Source organism: Diceros bicornis, chromosome 7 (assembly GCF_020826845.1).
Source record: "Diceros bicornis minor isolate mBicDic1 chromosome 7, mDicBic1.mat.cur, whole genome shotgun sequence".
In the NCBI taxonomy this organism is placed as follows: domain Eukaryota; kingdom Metazoa; phylum Chordata; class Mammalia; order Perissodactyla; family Rhinocerotidae; genus Diceros; species Diceros bicornis.
In genome coordinates, this window is record NC_080746.1 from 2,057,139 (window position 1) to 2,074,739 (window position 17,601).

The 17,601-nt window shown below is 43.4% G+C and overlaps 1 protein-coding gene across 1 annotated transcript in view; it reads right to left on the reverse strand.

The window, feature by feature from the left end:
* Positions 1 to 310: 310 nt before the first annotated feature.
* LOC131408158 (beta-galactosidase-1-like protein 2) overlaps positions 311 to 17,601 on the reverse strand; it is a 42,547-nt gene continuing 25,256 nt past the window's right edge. Inside the window, exons 9-22 of the mRNA XM_058544714.1 lie at positions 17,325 to 17,406; positions 16,329 to 16,393; positions 12,796 to 12,880; positions 12,040 to 12,177; positions 11,268 to 11,348; positions 10,516 to 10,622; positions 6,601 to 6,747; positions 4,460 to 4,531; positions 3,855 to 3,942; positions 3,076 to 3,163; positions 2,329 to 2,440; positions 1,472 to 1,588; positions 1,295 to 1,358; positions 311 to 592 (exon numbers count right to left, since the gene is read on the reverse strand). Coding sequence (XP_058400697.1) covers positions 585 to 592; positions 1,295 to 1,358; positions 1,472 to 1,588; positions 2,329 to 2,440; positions 3,076 to 3,163; positions 3,855 to 3,942; positions 4,460 to 4,531; positions 6,601 to 6,747; positions 10,516 to 10,622; positions 11,268 to 11,348; positions 12,040 to 12,177; positions 12,796 to 12,880; positions 16,329 to 16,393; positions 17,325 to 17,406 — 1,254 coding nt within the window. The 3' untranslated portion in view covers positions 311 to 584. The remainder of the gene's footprint in view (positions 593 to 1,294; positions 1,359 to 1,471; positions 1,589 to 2,328; positions 2,441 to 3,075; positions 3,164 to 3,854; positions 3,943 to 4,459; positions 4,532 to 6,600; positions 6,748 to 10,515; positions 10,623 to 11,267; positions 11,349 to 12,039; positions 12,178 to 12,795; positions 12,881 to 16,328; positions 16,394 to 17,324; positions 17,407 to 17,601) is intronic.

The window sequence follows — 17,601 nt, forward strand, 5'->3', positions numbered from 1 at the left end:
GTAAAGAATGCTAAGGTGAGAAGGAGAGGCACCGGATGGGGCAGTTGGTTGGCATAAGTCTCACAGAAGCAGGGTTGTCACCTGAGTATGGAAAAGCAATGGTCTGGAACGAGCATTAGGGAGTAAAAGGAAAACACTCTTTTTTACACTGAAAACACAAAGCATATACGAACTGCCTGTTTTTTTCTGCATTAACTTTTATATTTTATTTGACTTCTTAGAAAGATCACTTTTGCTTCAAACTTACATTTGTGGGGTCAAGTACTTTGAGCATCTTCTCCTTTTTTTCAACATTTTATTTGGTGGTCAAATAGCTTTTATTGTAGCAATATGACAAAGGGTATGCATTGAGTAGGTTTATTTTGTTATAAGCATCAGAAACCAGTTAGCTAACTTATGCCAAAAGAGGAATGTACTGGTGGGTTAGGAAGTGGAAGGCAGACCCCAAGCAGGGCTTGGGATAAACGGGAAAGCCAGGGTAGTTCCAGAGACCTAGGTGTCAGGACTGGTAGGTTACTCACGGCCCCACTGTTGAAATGACTCAGCTCAATCAATTTCCTACTTTATGTCACGCCACTCAAGATTCAATATCCTGGAAAAGAAAGTCTGATTGGTATATTGTACTTCACATGCCCACCCGAGAGCGAGGGACAGTTGCAGGCGGAGAGGAAGAGCAGCTTGATGACCAGTCCCTAAAGACTCTAAGGAAGGGAGAGTGGGTGATTCTCCAAAATGATGTCTGGATCCTGCTACCAACAAAGGAGCAAGGGAGACTGAGCACACAGACACCAGACATCCACATGGGCAGGCACAGAAAGTCTGCAACACTCCACCTGTTGTGACTGCGCCACGCACCCCTGCCCGTGGCGACCTTAGAAAGGGTTCTAGAAACAGTGTCTTGGAGTTATCGACTTATTGAATATGGCAGCATGAGAAAAAGCAGTAGCAAACATGGTAAGTTTCAAAAAAGCTAAGAATCGGAGGACGTTAGGACCTTGGTTTACAGTAATACAGGGATCCAGAAGCACAGTAGAAATGTATGGAAGGAAGGGAGGCCAAAAGAGTTGGGTTAGGGCTGTTAGAGGATTGGACTAGTTAAGTCATCCTAAACCAGGAGGGCACGAGTGGAGCTGTGACAGGTATGAGAGAAAATCCAGCTCTCACACAGGGCAGTGAGGAAGGCTTCAGGTTCCCGGGAGATACTGCACATTCTGCCTTCTTTATCTCTATCTCAACTAGAAAGATGTGAAAAGACTGTTCCAGATGCTGCAAATTACCCTCCAGAATACCATACCTAGATGAGACATGTTTGTGAACTGGATCTCTATGCCAGGTTTAAACTCCTCAAACACGATGATCTGCCAAGAAGAAGAAGGTGGGGTGGCCGTAAGATTCAAGTTCTGCCTCTGAGACAAGGCAGAGTCCATGCGGTGTGTACTGGGAGGTGGGTGGTCCAGTAGGGGGAGTTCACCTCATTTGACCCAGGTCGAAGCCAGGGTCCTGGAAGGTAAAGCGTCTCCTGGGGACCTATATTCCAGTAGCGCCCCAGGTTTTGTCCATTGATGAATATTACTCCTTTTGTCCAGCCCTGAAAAAGATTGGAATGGAGGATTCAAGATCTGAGTTCTAGATGTAAAGACACAAGGGGTGAAGATACACACACACACACCATAAACACACCAGGTCATACTCAGAGACACACCCAGACAAGATGGATTACCAACTACAGCCCTAGATGGGAGGTGACCTGGAGAGTTCTGTACCACTGCCCCTGGCCTGGGGTTGGCTAAACATCCAGGCCCCAAGAAGGAAGGGAATGATTTCTAACTCATTTCCCTGTATCTGCTCCAAGTCAGGGAAAGGTATTCCATTTACCATCAGGTATTCCTCAAAACATGCTGGGCCTAAAACATAGCTAGAGTTGTAGAATTTTGGGTGTGGCAGTAAGAGTGCATCAGAATCTCACCTACAATATCCCCACTACAAGGTGGATGGTGAGTTCATGGGGGGTTAAGGGTCTCAACATCTTGGATTATGGCTGGGGAACGTGGGTCATGCTCATTAAATTCCCCGTGCAGTGGATTCTACAGCTGTCCCCACTAGAACACACCACTCAGGTCTCTGTCAGGTTTGTTTAGCTTCTACCCCCACCCTAGTCAACACCAGGGAAGGAGGAGCCTCTCACACAGCTGTGGGGTGGCTGAGGTCCCTGGGAGCCAAGATTTCCTGACACAGAGAAGAACCCATGCATCAAGGAACTTTTTCACAAAGTTTTCTTCGGGATGGGAAGTTGCGGGGGGACATGGACAGGGGAGAAATATCACTAACCTCCAGTTTTATGAAGGTGTCTTTGGGGTAATTACCAATTCTCAGGATGCCGAGGAAGAAGGCAGGGCCCCGAAGTTGGTATAAGACTGGTTTCCAGATGTTACGAAGGGCCCTAAGAGTGAGTCAAGCACCAGTGGAAAGGTTATGCCCTTCTTTATAACGTGTCAGTAGTGACTTTTTTTTTTTTTTGCAGAGAAAGATTTGCCCTGAGCTAACATTTGTTGCCAATCTTCCTCTTTGTTTTTTCTCCCCAAAGCCCCAGTGCATGGTTGTATATCCTAGCTATAAGTCCTTCTAGTTCTACTATGGGAGCCGCCACCACAGCATGGCAACTGACAGATGGGCGGTGTGGTTCCACGACCAAGAAATGAACTCAGGCCACTAAAGCGGTGAGAGCGCTGAACTTTATAACCACTAGGCCATCAGGACCGGCTCAGCAGTGACTTTTGAGATAACTCTCTTCTCTGCCCGAGGCCAGTGGCCCTTCTATAGCACAGGCATATGCCTTTCAGGGTGCATGATGCAGTAAATAAAACAGCAGACCGTGAGTTGGCTAAACGAAGGGATGGTTACCACTCTACCCCAGACAACCATGAAACTTGGGGTCATTTCCTTCAACGTTCTGGATCTCGAGCTCTTTTATGTGAAAACTGAGGGGGTTAGGCTGGATGGTATCTGAGCTGCTTTCCATTTCTAAATGCTTACCATCTTTCATCAATCACCTTGAGTCGATGGTCTGGCACCCACCTTTCTAGGAATTTAGTGTTCATCTCCAGGCTGTAGATTTTAAATTTTCTTAATGGAGAATTGTTCAGATAGATATCCCCAGTTAAACCTGTAGAAGAGGGAAGAAAGGGAGCATAAAAAAGGTGGGAAGGACACAGAGATGTGAACAGGCTGTGGCCAGGGCTCCCCTTGAAGGGGGATGCTTTTCTGGCCTCAGAGGATAGAAGGTTTCTGCAAAATCCTACATGGATTCTTCCTTCTGAGTGTACAAGTACACCTGTTACAGTTGCGCCTACATCTTGCACATTAACAGTGCAGAAGTTCCTGCAATTCCTGCCAGGTCTGGCCAGCACAGCAGTTCAGGCTAACTAACTCTTACGGAGGTCGGAGCACCTGGAGTTGGAGAAGGAAAGTGTATGACTCCGTGCCCAGGAGGCCAGGGGGAGGACAGGACACAGGCACTGGGCTCCAGAGAAGGAAAAATCAATATTCCTAGGGAGGGACTCAAATCATTTTATTCTCCAAGGGCATTTCTAAGCCTTCTTCAAAACCCTCCCAGAAGAAGACAGGCAGTCCGCTGACCTGGTAATTAGAGAACACACTAATTTGAGGGAACCTAGAAGAAAGGACACCATCATCATTTCCTATTGAAGCAAGACTTTGCCACAGTTTATACACATGGCCAAAAGATCCTGCTCTCTTTCACACCGTATCCCTGGCCATAGCTGTCCTCAGCCTGGGGTAAGAGCAACAGGAATTTGGTGCCTCGAGGTCTCAAGTTTCTCCATTCTGGGGCTCACCTTTTCTCTCCTTATTGATCTCCTGCCCATAGGCGAGCCGGCCTTGATTCTCCACCAGGATCGTCAATGTCAGGTAATCCTTGTGGCCCTGTTCAAGACAGACCAGCCAGAGTGGAGAACACTCAGGCACTCTTCTGTAGACCTCTTAGGTCTCCCCTGAAACTAAGATGAGACCATAAGCAGGGTGATGACAGAGAGCAGACCTGAGAACCCTGCAGACCTCCAGCTCTGGGTCAAGTCAACCCTGGGGCCCCTGTTCCTCCTATGTATCTCCCCACCTCCGCCCTCCTGTGCCAGGCCTTTCAGGAAATAAAGAGTCACTTGAACGTTTTTCCAGAGACTCTGTTGAGGCTGGTGACCAACCTAGAGTTTTTTGAGCAGAAAACATCCAACATGGAAAAGTTCTGCTCACTCAAACTGTATATACCTGTACCTTCGAGAAACACAGCTCTCTCTCACCCCTATTGGGCTTCTGTGTAAGGAGCAATCAGAGGACAGCGGGAGAGAAAACAGGTAATCCCAGGGACAGGCCACGCTTACAACTGAGCCCAGGGCCTAGGCAGGTGCTAGAACTATTAGTCCGTTAACAACACTGGATTATATACATTTTTCCTGGGAATAGTCAGCTGATTAGTGGAATGATCCAGGACTCCTATATACTTCTCCTCCAAAAACACCTGCCAAAGAAAGAGTAAAACATGATTAGGTCCTCAGAAGGAAAGGGGGAATAGGGGCCTTGGAAAAGGAAAGCAAAGAGCAAGTTCTAGGCAATGATTAGCTCTGTCTCCCAGAATATTACAAGCTGACCATGAGTTCACAAAAATTCAGCATGTTTAAAGCAGTCCAGTCATGAGACGTATAAGGCAAAGTCTGGAGAACAGTGTCTGGATACCAAATCTGGGCCCTGGCTCCACGGTAGGGCAAGCAGGGAAAGAAAGAAACTGAAAAGACCTGCAGGGAATGAGGAAAGAAGCAAGGCAGAGAACGAATGAATATTGTGAAAGAAATGATGGCAAAAGAGAATGCGGGGACTTGAGGTGGAGCAGCAGCCTGCCTGCCTTGCCCTGTTAGTTCCCCTCCATATTGAAACCACTCTGCCACGTTCTCCCAGATTCTTGTCTGGAAAGGCTGTTGCCACCACTATATCTGATTTTATCGATGTCCTGAATGTAAATCCATTTCTTTTCAATTACCTACTATATTGTTCAGCCCCAGATTAAGCCAACCAGAAGACTCTCTACTCTAGCCATGCAGGACCAGAGAAGAATACATAATTTGCCCCTTAGATTGAGTTACATCACAATTTTTCAAATAAAATTTGATTAGGAAACTAAAAAAATTAAAAGTCACAAGTATTAAAAACATATAAATGTTAATATTATACAGCACACAGAATTCACATTTTAAGCTTATTAGAGTCGAACTACAAGGTCTACATACTCTATAATCATTTATTGAACACTTACTGAATAAATATTTCCTTGGGGAAGGGGTCACCAAGGTTAAAACACAACCCCCGCCACTGAGGAACTCAAAGAGTTACACAAGGAAATTATTAGAACCTCCCCAATAGCTAACATGGAACTGTGGACAGACCGCTATGGAAGCACAGAGAAGGCAATAGTAAGTCCTAACCAACAGCAGAATCCAGGCTAATGCACAGACACGATGCTGGTGACTGGGGAAATCAATGGAAGATTGTAAGTGGGGAAGGGGCATGACGAGATCTCTACCTTGGAAAGAAAAGTCTAGTGGCACTATGAGGGAGGGATTTAGCAAGGAAGAGGATAAAGATGAGCTCTCTGAAACAGGAAGAGCAGTTATGAGGTTCTAACAATAGCAGAAGCAGATACAAAGATGATTATAAGGCAAAGACAGCATGGATTTTAAAAGAAGACCAATTGAGTAATGTTGCACCATACAGGGGCCAGCTGAAAGTAAGGTGTGAAGAAAGGGTAAGGGGAGGGATGGCAGCAGCATTTTTGGGTTGGGAGGCTGTGAGTCCATGAACTGATGTGAGGAATATAGGATGAGGTTTATTTAGGAAGCTAATGAATTTGGTTTTGGACATGATGAGTTTGAGACGCCAATGGAACATATATCTCAGTGGAGAGAAATGTTCATACAGCAAGTAATACGGGTCCGTAACTAAGGAGGAGTAGGGGAGAGCTGGAGTCACAAAGGAGTACTTGAAGCTTTAGAAGGTGATATAGACAGCACAGAGAGTAGAAAGAGTAAGGAAATTTCATCAAGACCTGGAGAAAACAGCTCTTTATTTGGAGTGAGATGATGAAGTCTTTAACCTCACCTCTGGTACTTTCTAGTCAAAGATCCTTTGAAAGCCATTTAACTTCTCTGAGGTTTCCTCATTTGTAATAAATATCTTCGATGGGTGTTTTGAGAATGAAATGAGAAGAGCCAACCGTAATGTGCTACGTAAATGTTAGGGGTTGCTGTGCATAAGTACAGGGACTTCTGAAGCTCTTCCCAAGCCTCCTTAAAAAACACCATCAACTCCCACGAGCGTTCAGTGAATACCCTCCCTGGGAATGTTTACATGCCTTAGACCAACAAGAGCAGTAGCTTACATATAAAATGTGTCACTGAAGGGACAGAGGTTAAGAAACCGTGATGACTTTTTGAAGCTCAAAGAGAGATTTGACTATCAGTTTGACATTCGCCTCAGCAACACCACTGAGTCATACTAGCAGAGAAGTGCCACTGGGACCCATCCATTGTCCCCTACCTGACCCCGATCTTTAACATGACCCCTTGAGGTGAGGAGGCCTCCAGTGGTGATGACAGTCTCATAAAGTATGTACCCATAGGACTGACCACTCCCTTGGTTCACAGACAGCTTCTCCATGCAGATGGGCTTGGCAGACCTGATGGGCTGTGGCAGAAACAGAAGCAAAAACCAGGCTGAAGGGTCAGGCTGGAGAAAAAATTTTCAGAAACTGCCCAAAGAAACCCCAGCCCAAAGCCCACTTTTCCAAATAAATGGCCCTAAGAGTGTTGGGGACAAAAGTATAAAAAATGAATAATTAATGATAATCATGGTTAAGTGTCACATATAAATTGCCCTTTTTGTTTTCAAACCAACCTCATATTTCTCTGCACGTGCTAGCCAGTGATGTATTCTTATTTTTTAGATGGAATAGCTGAAGTCAAAAAAAGGGAATGATTTGTTCAACTTGCTCATCAATTCATGATGGAGCCTGGACTAGACTCCTGATTTCAGGAATCCCAACCCAAGTGTGCCAGAGTCTGTCTATTGTGGCCTTCTCTTCTTTTTCTTTTATACAACGTCTAAGAGAAATCATCCTAATGTGTGGTGTAACTGACTATGATTATTCATGAATCTACACTCTCTCACACTATGTCTGTTTACCCTCATGTCTACTGGACTTCTCCATCTGCAAGTCCATAGATGTTTCCAGTGCAATATCTCCCAAACTATATTTACCACACTTCCCCATCCTACTCTTTTTCCTTTCCAAAGAGCAATACAGTCAAAAAAGGTAAAAAGCATGGACAACGTCCTGTCCCTCCTTCTCTTCCTCAACATCCCCCATCAACCAGTCATCACCTCCAATATAGTCTGAATCTAAATATCTGTTTCACTAATCCTTCTTCTTCCTTCCCATTATCTAAGCTCAACTTCAATGGAATTCTATTTGGTTTCAGTGCTCTAGCATGGCCCCACTCTAATCCATCCCTCACAGAGCTGCCAAAGAAATCCTTCTGAAATGCAAAGCTGGTCATCTGATTCTCAGCCCTGCTTTAAAATAGCTTCCCATAACTTTCAGGGAAATGTTCGCATTTCTTAGCATAAAAACATAGTCCTTCAGAACTCTTTGGAGAAAGAGATGATTCCAAGTCTGTGGAGCTACACAGCCTGAAACATCCTGGGAACCAAAAAGCAAAGAAAATATCAAAAGCTACTGGAGTTATGTCAAGAGGACACAGGAGCCAAGTGAAAGGATTTCCTGCGGCTGGTCTAAGATGGGACAATTTGAACATCAAAAAGAAGGACTGTAGTGGGGTAGAAACATTTTAAATGTGTTAAAAATTTGTGAGTTTATAATCAAACAAAGAGCAACAACAGCAAAACACCTCATTGGCTACCTTTGGAGGATATACAGGAATAAATTCACTGTCCTGATAAAAGAAAATACTTGTACTTTTATCCTGACGTTTCTGTACAAACTATATATCAAGGTACCAAGACAACTGGTGAAGAAAAGTTCCTCTATATAGAAGAATTCAAATGAATAAACGCAGACGGAATTATAGAATTAGAATGATACCATTTTGAAAGACTTAATGAAATAATGGATATAGGCAATAATCATCGATGGCTGCTAAAATCATTAGGTAAAAGAGAGGAAAATTAATAATGAATGACTAGCCTGATAATAATAATAATAACATTAATCATGACTAACAACACCTGAACCCACTGATCAATTATGAAAACAGAAACAATCAGCCATTACGTGCCTGAGATATAAGGCATAAAAAGTACAATAGCACCACCTACGAAGTATACTTGCAAACAATTTTAAAAAACACCACCTAACTTAAATCTCATCAAGCATCTAGATCTAACTACCAGTTTACAGAAAATGCAGAGAGTATAAAGACACATTACCAGACGCATGAGGATCTAATCAGCAAAACTCATAATGTAGGGAATTCTATAGTGCAACTCCAGGTTCTTCAACAGATAAATTTAACAAAAAGAAGGGAAAAAAATCTTTAGATTAAAAAAGACATATCAACTAAGTGCAATGTGTAATTGACCTAATTTGGATGCTGATATTAACAAACTAATGCTAAAAAAACTATGACATAATTGATAAAATTTGAGCACTGGCTATTTTATGATTTTATGTGGTGGTATGCTATAGCCAGTTTGTACTAGCTCATGAGAGCCAACTGTGCACATCTCTTCCGAACTCTGTATTCAGTTTCATCATGTAACTAGCTTGAAATTACCCATAATGGGAGTTTTTACACCACAGAATTGGCAAACCCTACTAATCAGAGTTTTTTCTTCCAGAGAGCCAGGTGCTAAACATTTCCCAGGAAATCACTGACATAAAAGGATTCTTATTATTTCTATCATCATCATCATCATTATCGTCATTATTATTAAGGGTGATAATGAGTTGGTACTTATGTTTTTCAAAAAGAATCCTTATCTTTTGAGATACATATTGAATTATTTACAGCTGAAATTACATGATGTTTAGGATCTGCTTTAAAATAATCTTGTAAAGAGTTGAGGAGGGAGAATAAGGCTATAAATGAAACAAGATTAGTCATATATTGATAAAGTTGAGGCTGGGTGATGAGCACAGGGAGGTTCACTACTGTTTTCTCTGCTTTTGTTTATGTTTTCAAACTTCCACGAGAAAAATTTAAAAACAAAACCACAAAGGCCCTCCACTGTGTGGTGCCTGGCTCCCTACTCACCGCTCTCCCACAAAGACTTTTCACTCCAGTCCTAGTTACAGCTCCCCAAACATGCAATTTCTTCCATGTCTTACCATTTATAAATGGTGTCCACTGTCCCTCAAACTCTTTTACCTCTCCCACTCTGCCCTGCTGTCCTCTCATTAGCTCCTATTCATCCTTTGGATCTCAAAATCACCTCAACCGGGATATAATCTTGGGTCCTGTGATTGTCCAGCATTCTGAGCACATCTCTATAATAATAACAACAGCTGGCACACATTAGCACTTCCTATGTGCCAGGTACAGATATTACCTGTTCAATCCACACAACAATCCTATGAGGTAGGTGAAATTATTAGCCTCATTTTACAGATGAGTAAACTTAGGTAGAAGAGGTTACATGACCTCTCTAAGTGAAATATTGGAGCAAGGACTCAAACCCAGTCTGACTTCAGAGCTTGTGTTCTTTAACCAACACTATGTCCCCTTAACAACGATGTGCTGCTGCCATTCCGCTACCATAGAACCTATGACCCTCCAATCTCTACTCTACTTAACTTTCCTACCCATTAGACTAGAAGTTCCCTAAAACAACATCTTGATAATGCAGTTCCTCAAACATTAGTGTCCAGTAAGTGTTATATGAACAGCTAGGCAGGGTTTCCTCTAGACTAGTGGTTTTCAAACCGTGCTCCTCCGAACCCCAAGGGTAAGTCAGAAGTGGCAAGTGGACCAGCCTAGAGAGGGGATGGCTGACCCTTAGGGAGGATGAAAGTACAGAGCCTCAGAACTACCACCCCTGATTTCACCAGGGTCCCTCTACTGGTGAAGAAAGAATCCCTCTACTAAAATAAGAAAGGGTCCCTCTACTAATATAAAAGTGTAAAAATTATTGTCCTAGATCCAGCCAGTGTACCTTCATTCTAACCATCTTCAGAAGGCAGGGGATCTTTTCTCAGCTGGGCTATGAAAGGCATGTTCCCAGTATCCTGCAATGTTTACACTGTTTCTTCAAATTCAAATGTTCTTATTCTAGGTTTCTTATTCTTAACTGTAAAATTAGGAGAAGGAACTAAAACTGCTAAGGATTGCTTTCTGTTCCCCAATAATTTACTCCCTGTTCTTTGAGCTAAGCCTTTCTCTCCTCTCTCTCCTGTCCAAAAGCTATGCCATGCTTCTATGCCCAGGAAATGCTTACCTCATCCAGGTAGGGCAGGATGTCCCACAGTGATATGTAGTATGCTGCTATCACTGACTTATATACAGCCTTAGGTCTAGACTCTGGTTGGTAGGGCTTGGGAACCTCTGCAACAAAAGACAAGAGGTTGGGCCATCCCAGGATCCTCCCCCATCCCCATTCAAGGGCACAATGTACTCTGCTATCCCAAAGCCACCAAGAACAAAGGGCCCAGTCACAGGGCATGCCTTCCCAATTCCAGGAAGTCATAAGGCAGGCAGTAATTGAGTGGGATTCCTCTCATATCTATAGGCTCTGAGGCAGGGTGCCCTGCTGTCATGGAAAAGCAGGTGGCACGTCAATTCCTTTCCTGGACTGATAGTTCTCAGCCCCAGCTGCACATCACAATCTCCTAACATCCAATGGGAAAACACACGCACTCAGATTCTGCCCCTTTCTCCCCACTTCAACCAAGACATAATTATCTAACAGCTCTGGGAAGGGTCTGGCACCTCTGGCTTTTAGAAGTTCCACAGAGGATTCTGATGTGCAGCCAAGACTAAGCAACATGGCCCTAGACGTTGGGCACCTAGACAGCGGGCCCTGCATCTTGCACAGATTTGAATGCCCAGTGCCCAATGATCAAATAAACTGAGCAAGTCGGACATCTCCCCAAAAGAACATCTCTATCCATTCCCTCACCCCCCTCTTCACAGGACAGAGACCATTTGAGGAGCTGAGTTATCATTCGGATTGAGGTTGTTGCTGGGTACCTATAACAGAGCTAAAAAACTCTTGAAATGAAATATACTCAGGTGTATATTCTCCATCCTCTGTCAGCAGTGCCCCATAGTCTGAAAAATATAAAGAAATTTGTCACTTTCCCCAAGAAAGCCACAGCTTCACCAAAAGAAGGGATGAGAGCTTAGTACTAAGCAAAAGGATCCTTAATACAGCAGCATTGGGAGGAAAAACTTTCGGCATTAGACAAGAAAATGCCAAGTCCCAGTTAGTCCAAAACAGGAGACATCTGCCATGCTTTCCAGCCCTTTCCATCGGAGGCAAATAGCACCAGTCTCTGAATATCTAATAAGCCCTGGCTGAGAGCCTAAGGCTGCTCTAATCCAGAGGCTTCTCCTTCCTACTCAATTTCTAACCAAACTCCTTTCTTTCTTTCACCCTTGACTTTTCACTTGGTCTCTTAGTAGAGCTGGAGATAGGGGAAGACAATACCCTGGTGCTACTAAGAGATCCAAAGTAACGGGTTTGCAATGAATCTCCAATAATAAGGATCTGCACAGTGGATGGAAAGATTAAGCTATTGATTTCTCTGCTGGCAAAGTCCCACACAGCCTATATTCTAGCGGTGGATAAATTCTAGTACTGTCAAAAGAACAAATATCAAACCCTCAATCTCCAGCATACGTTAAAGGCAAAATAGATGAACAGTTCCGGAGACTATTCTCAGAAGCCCACCCTAGGAAGCTCCAGTGTCAAATGGTGGGTTGGCCTAGGTTGGAGACAACTTTGGGGACAAGTACTTGCCATAGCTGGTGACCATAGGGAGATAATTATCTAAAGATGCAGCTCCACCCATGAAGCCAAAGTTGGTGCCACCATGGAACATATAGAAGTTGAGGGAGAACCTCAAGTTGAACATTTCACGCACGTTTTTCATTAACACTGCATATAGGTAGGAAGAAAAGGAGAAATGGGGGAGAGAAGTAAAGTTTGAGAGAATTAATAGCCCCTTGGGGGATTTTCAAACTGCATATATTAAATATTTGTTTGTGCATCTTTGTCTTAGGTAAATATACATCCAGCTCAGTGTTTCTGAAGCACTTAGTAACTTCTCACAGTGACTGATCTGAAATCCTGGCACCAGGAACATTTACCTTCAAACCACATTTTAATGACCTTCATCAATTCTCCAGGAAGAACGTGGCAGACAACCTGGCATCAGATAACATTCTACCTCCACCCGACACACTTCCATTGAATTGCCCCCTTCTGTCAGAACAACGCACTCTACTTTAACAGCCTCAACAAAATGTAATCAGAATGGAAACCCTGCTAAAATTTGACTTTCAATTACAATGACCTCTGGGGACCCCATTCCATGCTGTCATTTTACCTGCACAGATGTCTGTAAGGTGTCTACCTCACCACATTGATACTTATGAAGCTATAAGATCTGCAGCCTTGTCCCCTAAATTTCAAGTACTCTACTGAGCAGAAAAAAACAGGCCAGTGCCATCTGTGTCATCTATTCTCCCGAGAAAGGAACTAAGGAGTACTCACCATGTGAATCCAGAGTATGGCAGGCAGTGCCCCATCCGTCCAAAGAGTTTGCTGTATATACCATCATCAGTATGGGGCTATGACCCTGAGGAAAATGAAGTGTCCATTTCATCAAGTTTGGTGCCATTGAGAAGCCCTGAATTGCTTAGGAGGGAACTGTAAGGCCCAGTTCACAAACTCCCTTTACGAGCTGGAGCAGCCCCTCACTGAGTTCTACTCTCCCATTTGCACATCATTTCCTGCTCTCATTATTACTGGTGTGGTTTCACTGGCCTTCTTGCTCAGGCTTTGGTAAAATCAACTGCCATCATCACATTTCCCTTTCTAGAACAATAGAGTCTCTTCATTCCCTTGAGTGACCAGAGTAGAGGTCTAGTAAGAAAGTGCCTGACCCAGAGGAAGCACTGAAAATGTTCAACAAATGACTGCCCAAAATGTTGAATCCCATAAATGAGAATTCCTGAATCCCAGAATTCCCACACATCTCTCAGCTCCCACTCCTCCCTTTTGCCATCCCTGTGTCATCTCTAGTTCCTTCACCTTCCAAGCCATTGGGATAACAAGCCTCACTCTTCAGGTTTAGACTCGAAGTTAGCCTTTTCAATCACGCTCCTTCTTGCACTGCAATGTTAACTCATCCTTTGAATTTCTCTTTCCTTGCTGCCACAACTTAACTCTGGAGCCCTTACATCCAGCCCCCTGCAGCATCCACATTCAGGCCTAAGCTGCCAAATCCTTTCAAGAAAGTCAAAAAACACTGCCAACTTGACCACCACAAAATCATGCGATTTGACTTATCTTTATATGTATTTCTGCCCAGCATTCTTTACATTTAACATTTTTTTTTAATTCTATTCAATTCCAAAAATAATGTTCTCACTCCTTTAAGGCTAATTAAACTGAAGCCATGTGGTTCCAGCTCCTGCAGCTTCATTCCCCTCAATCTGCCTTCCCCTCAATCTCACAGAATCCCCAAATCACAGATTCTCACATTAGAAAAGATTTCTTCTTTGAGCTTGTCTAGTATATCACTTCTCCCCTCAGTAGGCATTGCCATCTCTACACAGTGGACCACACACAGGCATTCTTCAGCCTCTCTGTTCTCATGTGATGGGGAATTCATTGCCACACAAGGCAGTCCATCCCATTTTTTAAGAATTCAGATTGCTAGAAATTACAACCCTTATATTGAGGCAATATATGTTTTGTTATTCATTTTACCCATTGAAACTAATTCTGTTCTCCAGTACTACAAAGAATTTCCCTTTCACATGAAAATACTCCTAAATTTTAAAGATGCCACCAAATGAATCTCACCTTTAATGTGAGACTCATTCTCAAGTTCCATTTTTTACTTTTTTTTTTTTTTTTTTTTTGGTAAGAACATTTACATTTTACTCTCTTAAGAAATCTCAACTATACAATACAGTATCATCAACTATAGTCACCATACTATACATTAGATCCTCAGACCTTATTTATCTTTTAAGTGAAAGTTTGTTCGCTTTTACCAGCCGCTCCCTGTTTCCCCCAACCCCCAGCCTCTGGCAACCACTTTTCTACTCTCTGTTTTATGAGTTCACTTTTTCCTTTTGTAGATTCCACACAGAAGTGATACCATACAGTATTTGTTATTTGTCTTTTGCTGTCTGGCTTATTTCACTTAGCATAATGCTCTCCAGGTTCATCCATGTTGTCACAAATGACAGATTTCCTTCTTTTTTAAAGCTGAATATATTCCATTTTATATATATACACCACATTTTCTTTATCCATTCATCTGTCACTACACACTTAGGTTGTTTCCATACCTTGGCTATTATTATGCTGCTATGAACACAGGAGTCCAGATATCTCGTCAGGATAACAATTTCATTTCCTTTGCATATACACGCAGAGGCGAGATTGCCGGGTCAGATGGTAGCTCTGTTTTTAATTTCTTGATGAACCTCCATGCTGTTTTCCACAATGGCTGTGCCAGTTTGCATTTCCACCAGCAGTGCACAGGGCTTCCTCTTCTCCACATCCCCCCAGCACTTGTCATCTCTTGCCTTTTAAATAACAGACATCCTGACAGGTGTGGGCTGATGTCTTATTGTGTCTTTGATTTGCATTTCCCCAATAATTAGGGATGTTGAGTGCCTTTTCATGTACCTGTTGGACATCTGTATGTCTTCTTCGGAAAAATGTCCATTCAGATCTTTTGCTCGTTTTTTAATTGGGTTATTTTGGTTTTTTGCTACTGAGTAGTATGAGTTCCTTGTATATTTTGGATATTAACCCCTTACCAGATATGTGGTTTGCAAATATTTTCTCCCATTCCAAAGGTTGCCTTTTTCACTGGTTTCATTGCCCTCCCATTCTTCCTCCTCCTCCATGATTATCACCATCATCATCATGATGTTAGCATCTAACTGAATGTTTACTTTGTCCAAGAATTGTCTTCCCTCTTCATATCCTCTTGGAATGCACTCACCCCAATCCCTGCACATCTCCGCACTACCTGCACCATTTCCTGATGTTGGTCCTGTCATTATGTGCCTGGATTCTCAGGCCTTTGTACTCTTCTCTAAATCTTAGTGCTGTCTCAGACTGCAGGAGGACAGGATTAGGAATTTAACTTAGAATTCCAGGCATTGCCTTATGTTGATGGTAATTAACAGATGGCTTCTTTTGCTCCTAATACCATATAGCTCAGTTCTGTGCAAAATGACACATGTAACCACTGATTTCCTCTGGGGTAGAAATCTATGCCACTCTCTGACCTCCAGTTACCCATTAATACTTTTATTGCATTTAGCACTTCCTATTTTGTGTTGTTTATTTACATTTCTTGTCTTTCTCATTAGACTATAAGTAGTTAAAGGTGAATGGGGCTATGAGTAAAGGGTTAACAAAAATCTTTCTCTGTCTCATGCAAATTGACTTTAGGTCCACTGAAAACCTGATAAAGGTAGAATGTTACCCATGTTATCAGGCAGATTGCTATGATAAAAATGACCTCTGATTAGGAAACTGCCTCTGGCCTGGAGGACTATGAATGATGTATCAATTCCTGATGGGAGCAATAGCTCCCTGAGTGCTGTGTATCTTGAAACCAAGAGTTCCCCTTAGCAGACCCAGAAGCTACGGCTATGGAGCTATGACAAGGGATACTGGTTGGTTCCTATACTGAGCTGAGGCTCCTCTGCCAGGATGGCTCCCACTCATGTGTGTGCTCCCATTCCCTGACACCCGAGCTATCAGCTGGGCGCATGGCCCCTGGACTGCTGTGAGGACTCCCACTGATGCTGCCCTGCTAGTAGGCTATGTTTCCCATCCTGTGTCCTTTGAAGGGGCCATGGGCCAGGCATTGTAGGCATGTGAATCTGATTTAGTTGCACCGAAAATCACCTAGAGCAGGCATTTCAAGGGCATAATAAACACAAGGTTTAACTGAACTAATCACTGCTGAGAATTTCCCCAACAAATGAGCGAAGAGGTCCTAGCATGAGCAAGAATCAAAATGTCTCCCATCCCTGAAATGTCCTTACTTGAACTGAAGAGAGCTTTTGATAAGTTTCTTTCTTTATATTCTTCATGTGGACAGTGGCAATCACTGTGGAGGAAAAGGAGAAACTCTGCATAAGGTCCAGCTCCAAGCACTGTGAGGCAGGGGAGAAAACTTACTCCTGGACCCAGGACGGAGAGCTGGGCGTCGACGCATCCTGCAGATACCCCTCACAGATATTCACACTAACACATCATGGCTTACAGTCAATGATATAATCTGTATGCACACGTGCACTACACAAAGCACTTCCAGAAAACAAGGGCAGTTAAATAAACCACATTATGCTGATGAATAAATGAAAGCCAAATCAAGAACTTGAGCCCAGAGAGGTGAAGAGCCCAAGACCTAAAACTCGACTATAGATCTCCTGACTTCTAACCCAGAACTCTGTTCTGTCTCTTCCACCACAAGACAAAGGGCCGCCAAACAACCTGGGGAGAGACCAGCAGAGGAGAATGTGCCTGGCAGACTGCTTAGGGTAAAGAATTCCACAAGTGTTCTCTGGCTCTGTGTCTGCACGTTTCCTTTCTCCATGTTGCTGTGTATCAACCCATATTTCCTCCCTATAATTCTATCCTATGTTTCTCTACTGCTTTGGTTCCTAGATTATTTGTCCCTAAGCTCCTGGGGTAGGTCTGTGGCAGTACTGTTTCTCTGACACTGCATCCACTTCCTGTTGCTCAGCCATGGCCATTTGGCAATGACAGAGATGGCCTTTACTCTGTCCCAGCCAGGCCCCACTTTGGCCACCAAGGATTGAAGAGGATGGAGTAAGTGTTATGCACTGTTGGGGCTCTGAGGGAAATAGCTAGTGGGGCAGCAAGGTGGGGACTGGCTCCTTAACTCAGCCCCACCACTTTTACCTAAAGACTATGGGGCCCCAGCCACGGGAAATAGGAAAAAGGAAGCATCAGAAGGACTCCCGTCTGTTTCAGACTCAACTAGTAGAGGAAACAGGGCAAAAACAAAATTGTACCCTTCTTCAGGTGGCCTCTTATCAGTTCTTGTCCATCATCAGCAGTCATGAGCAGCACCTCCACCCCTCTTGTCACCAGCACCTGTAGAGAAATTCAGCAAGGTAAATGACTGTCCCTGATCCCATGGGACTGCTTCTCTCTAGAAAAAGTGATGGCAACAAAAATACGGGAATAAAGCTGAGGAATGGAAGAGAAGGTCTACTTACCCCATCCAACTACTTGTAAGTTAGTAAACATCATTCCTGCCTCAGCTACACTCAGCAAGGCCAAGGTAAC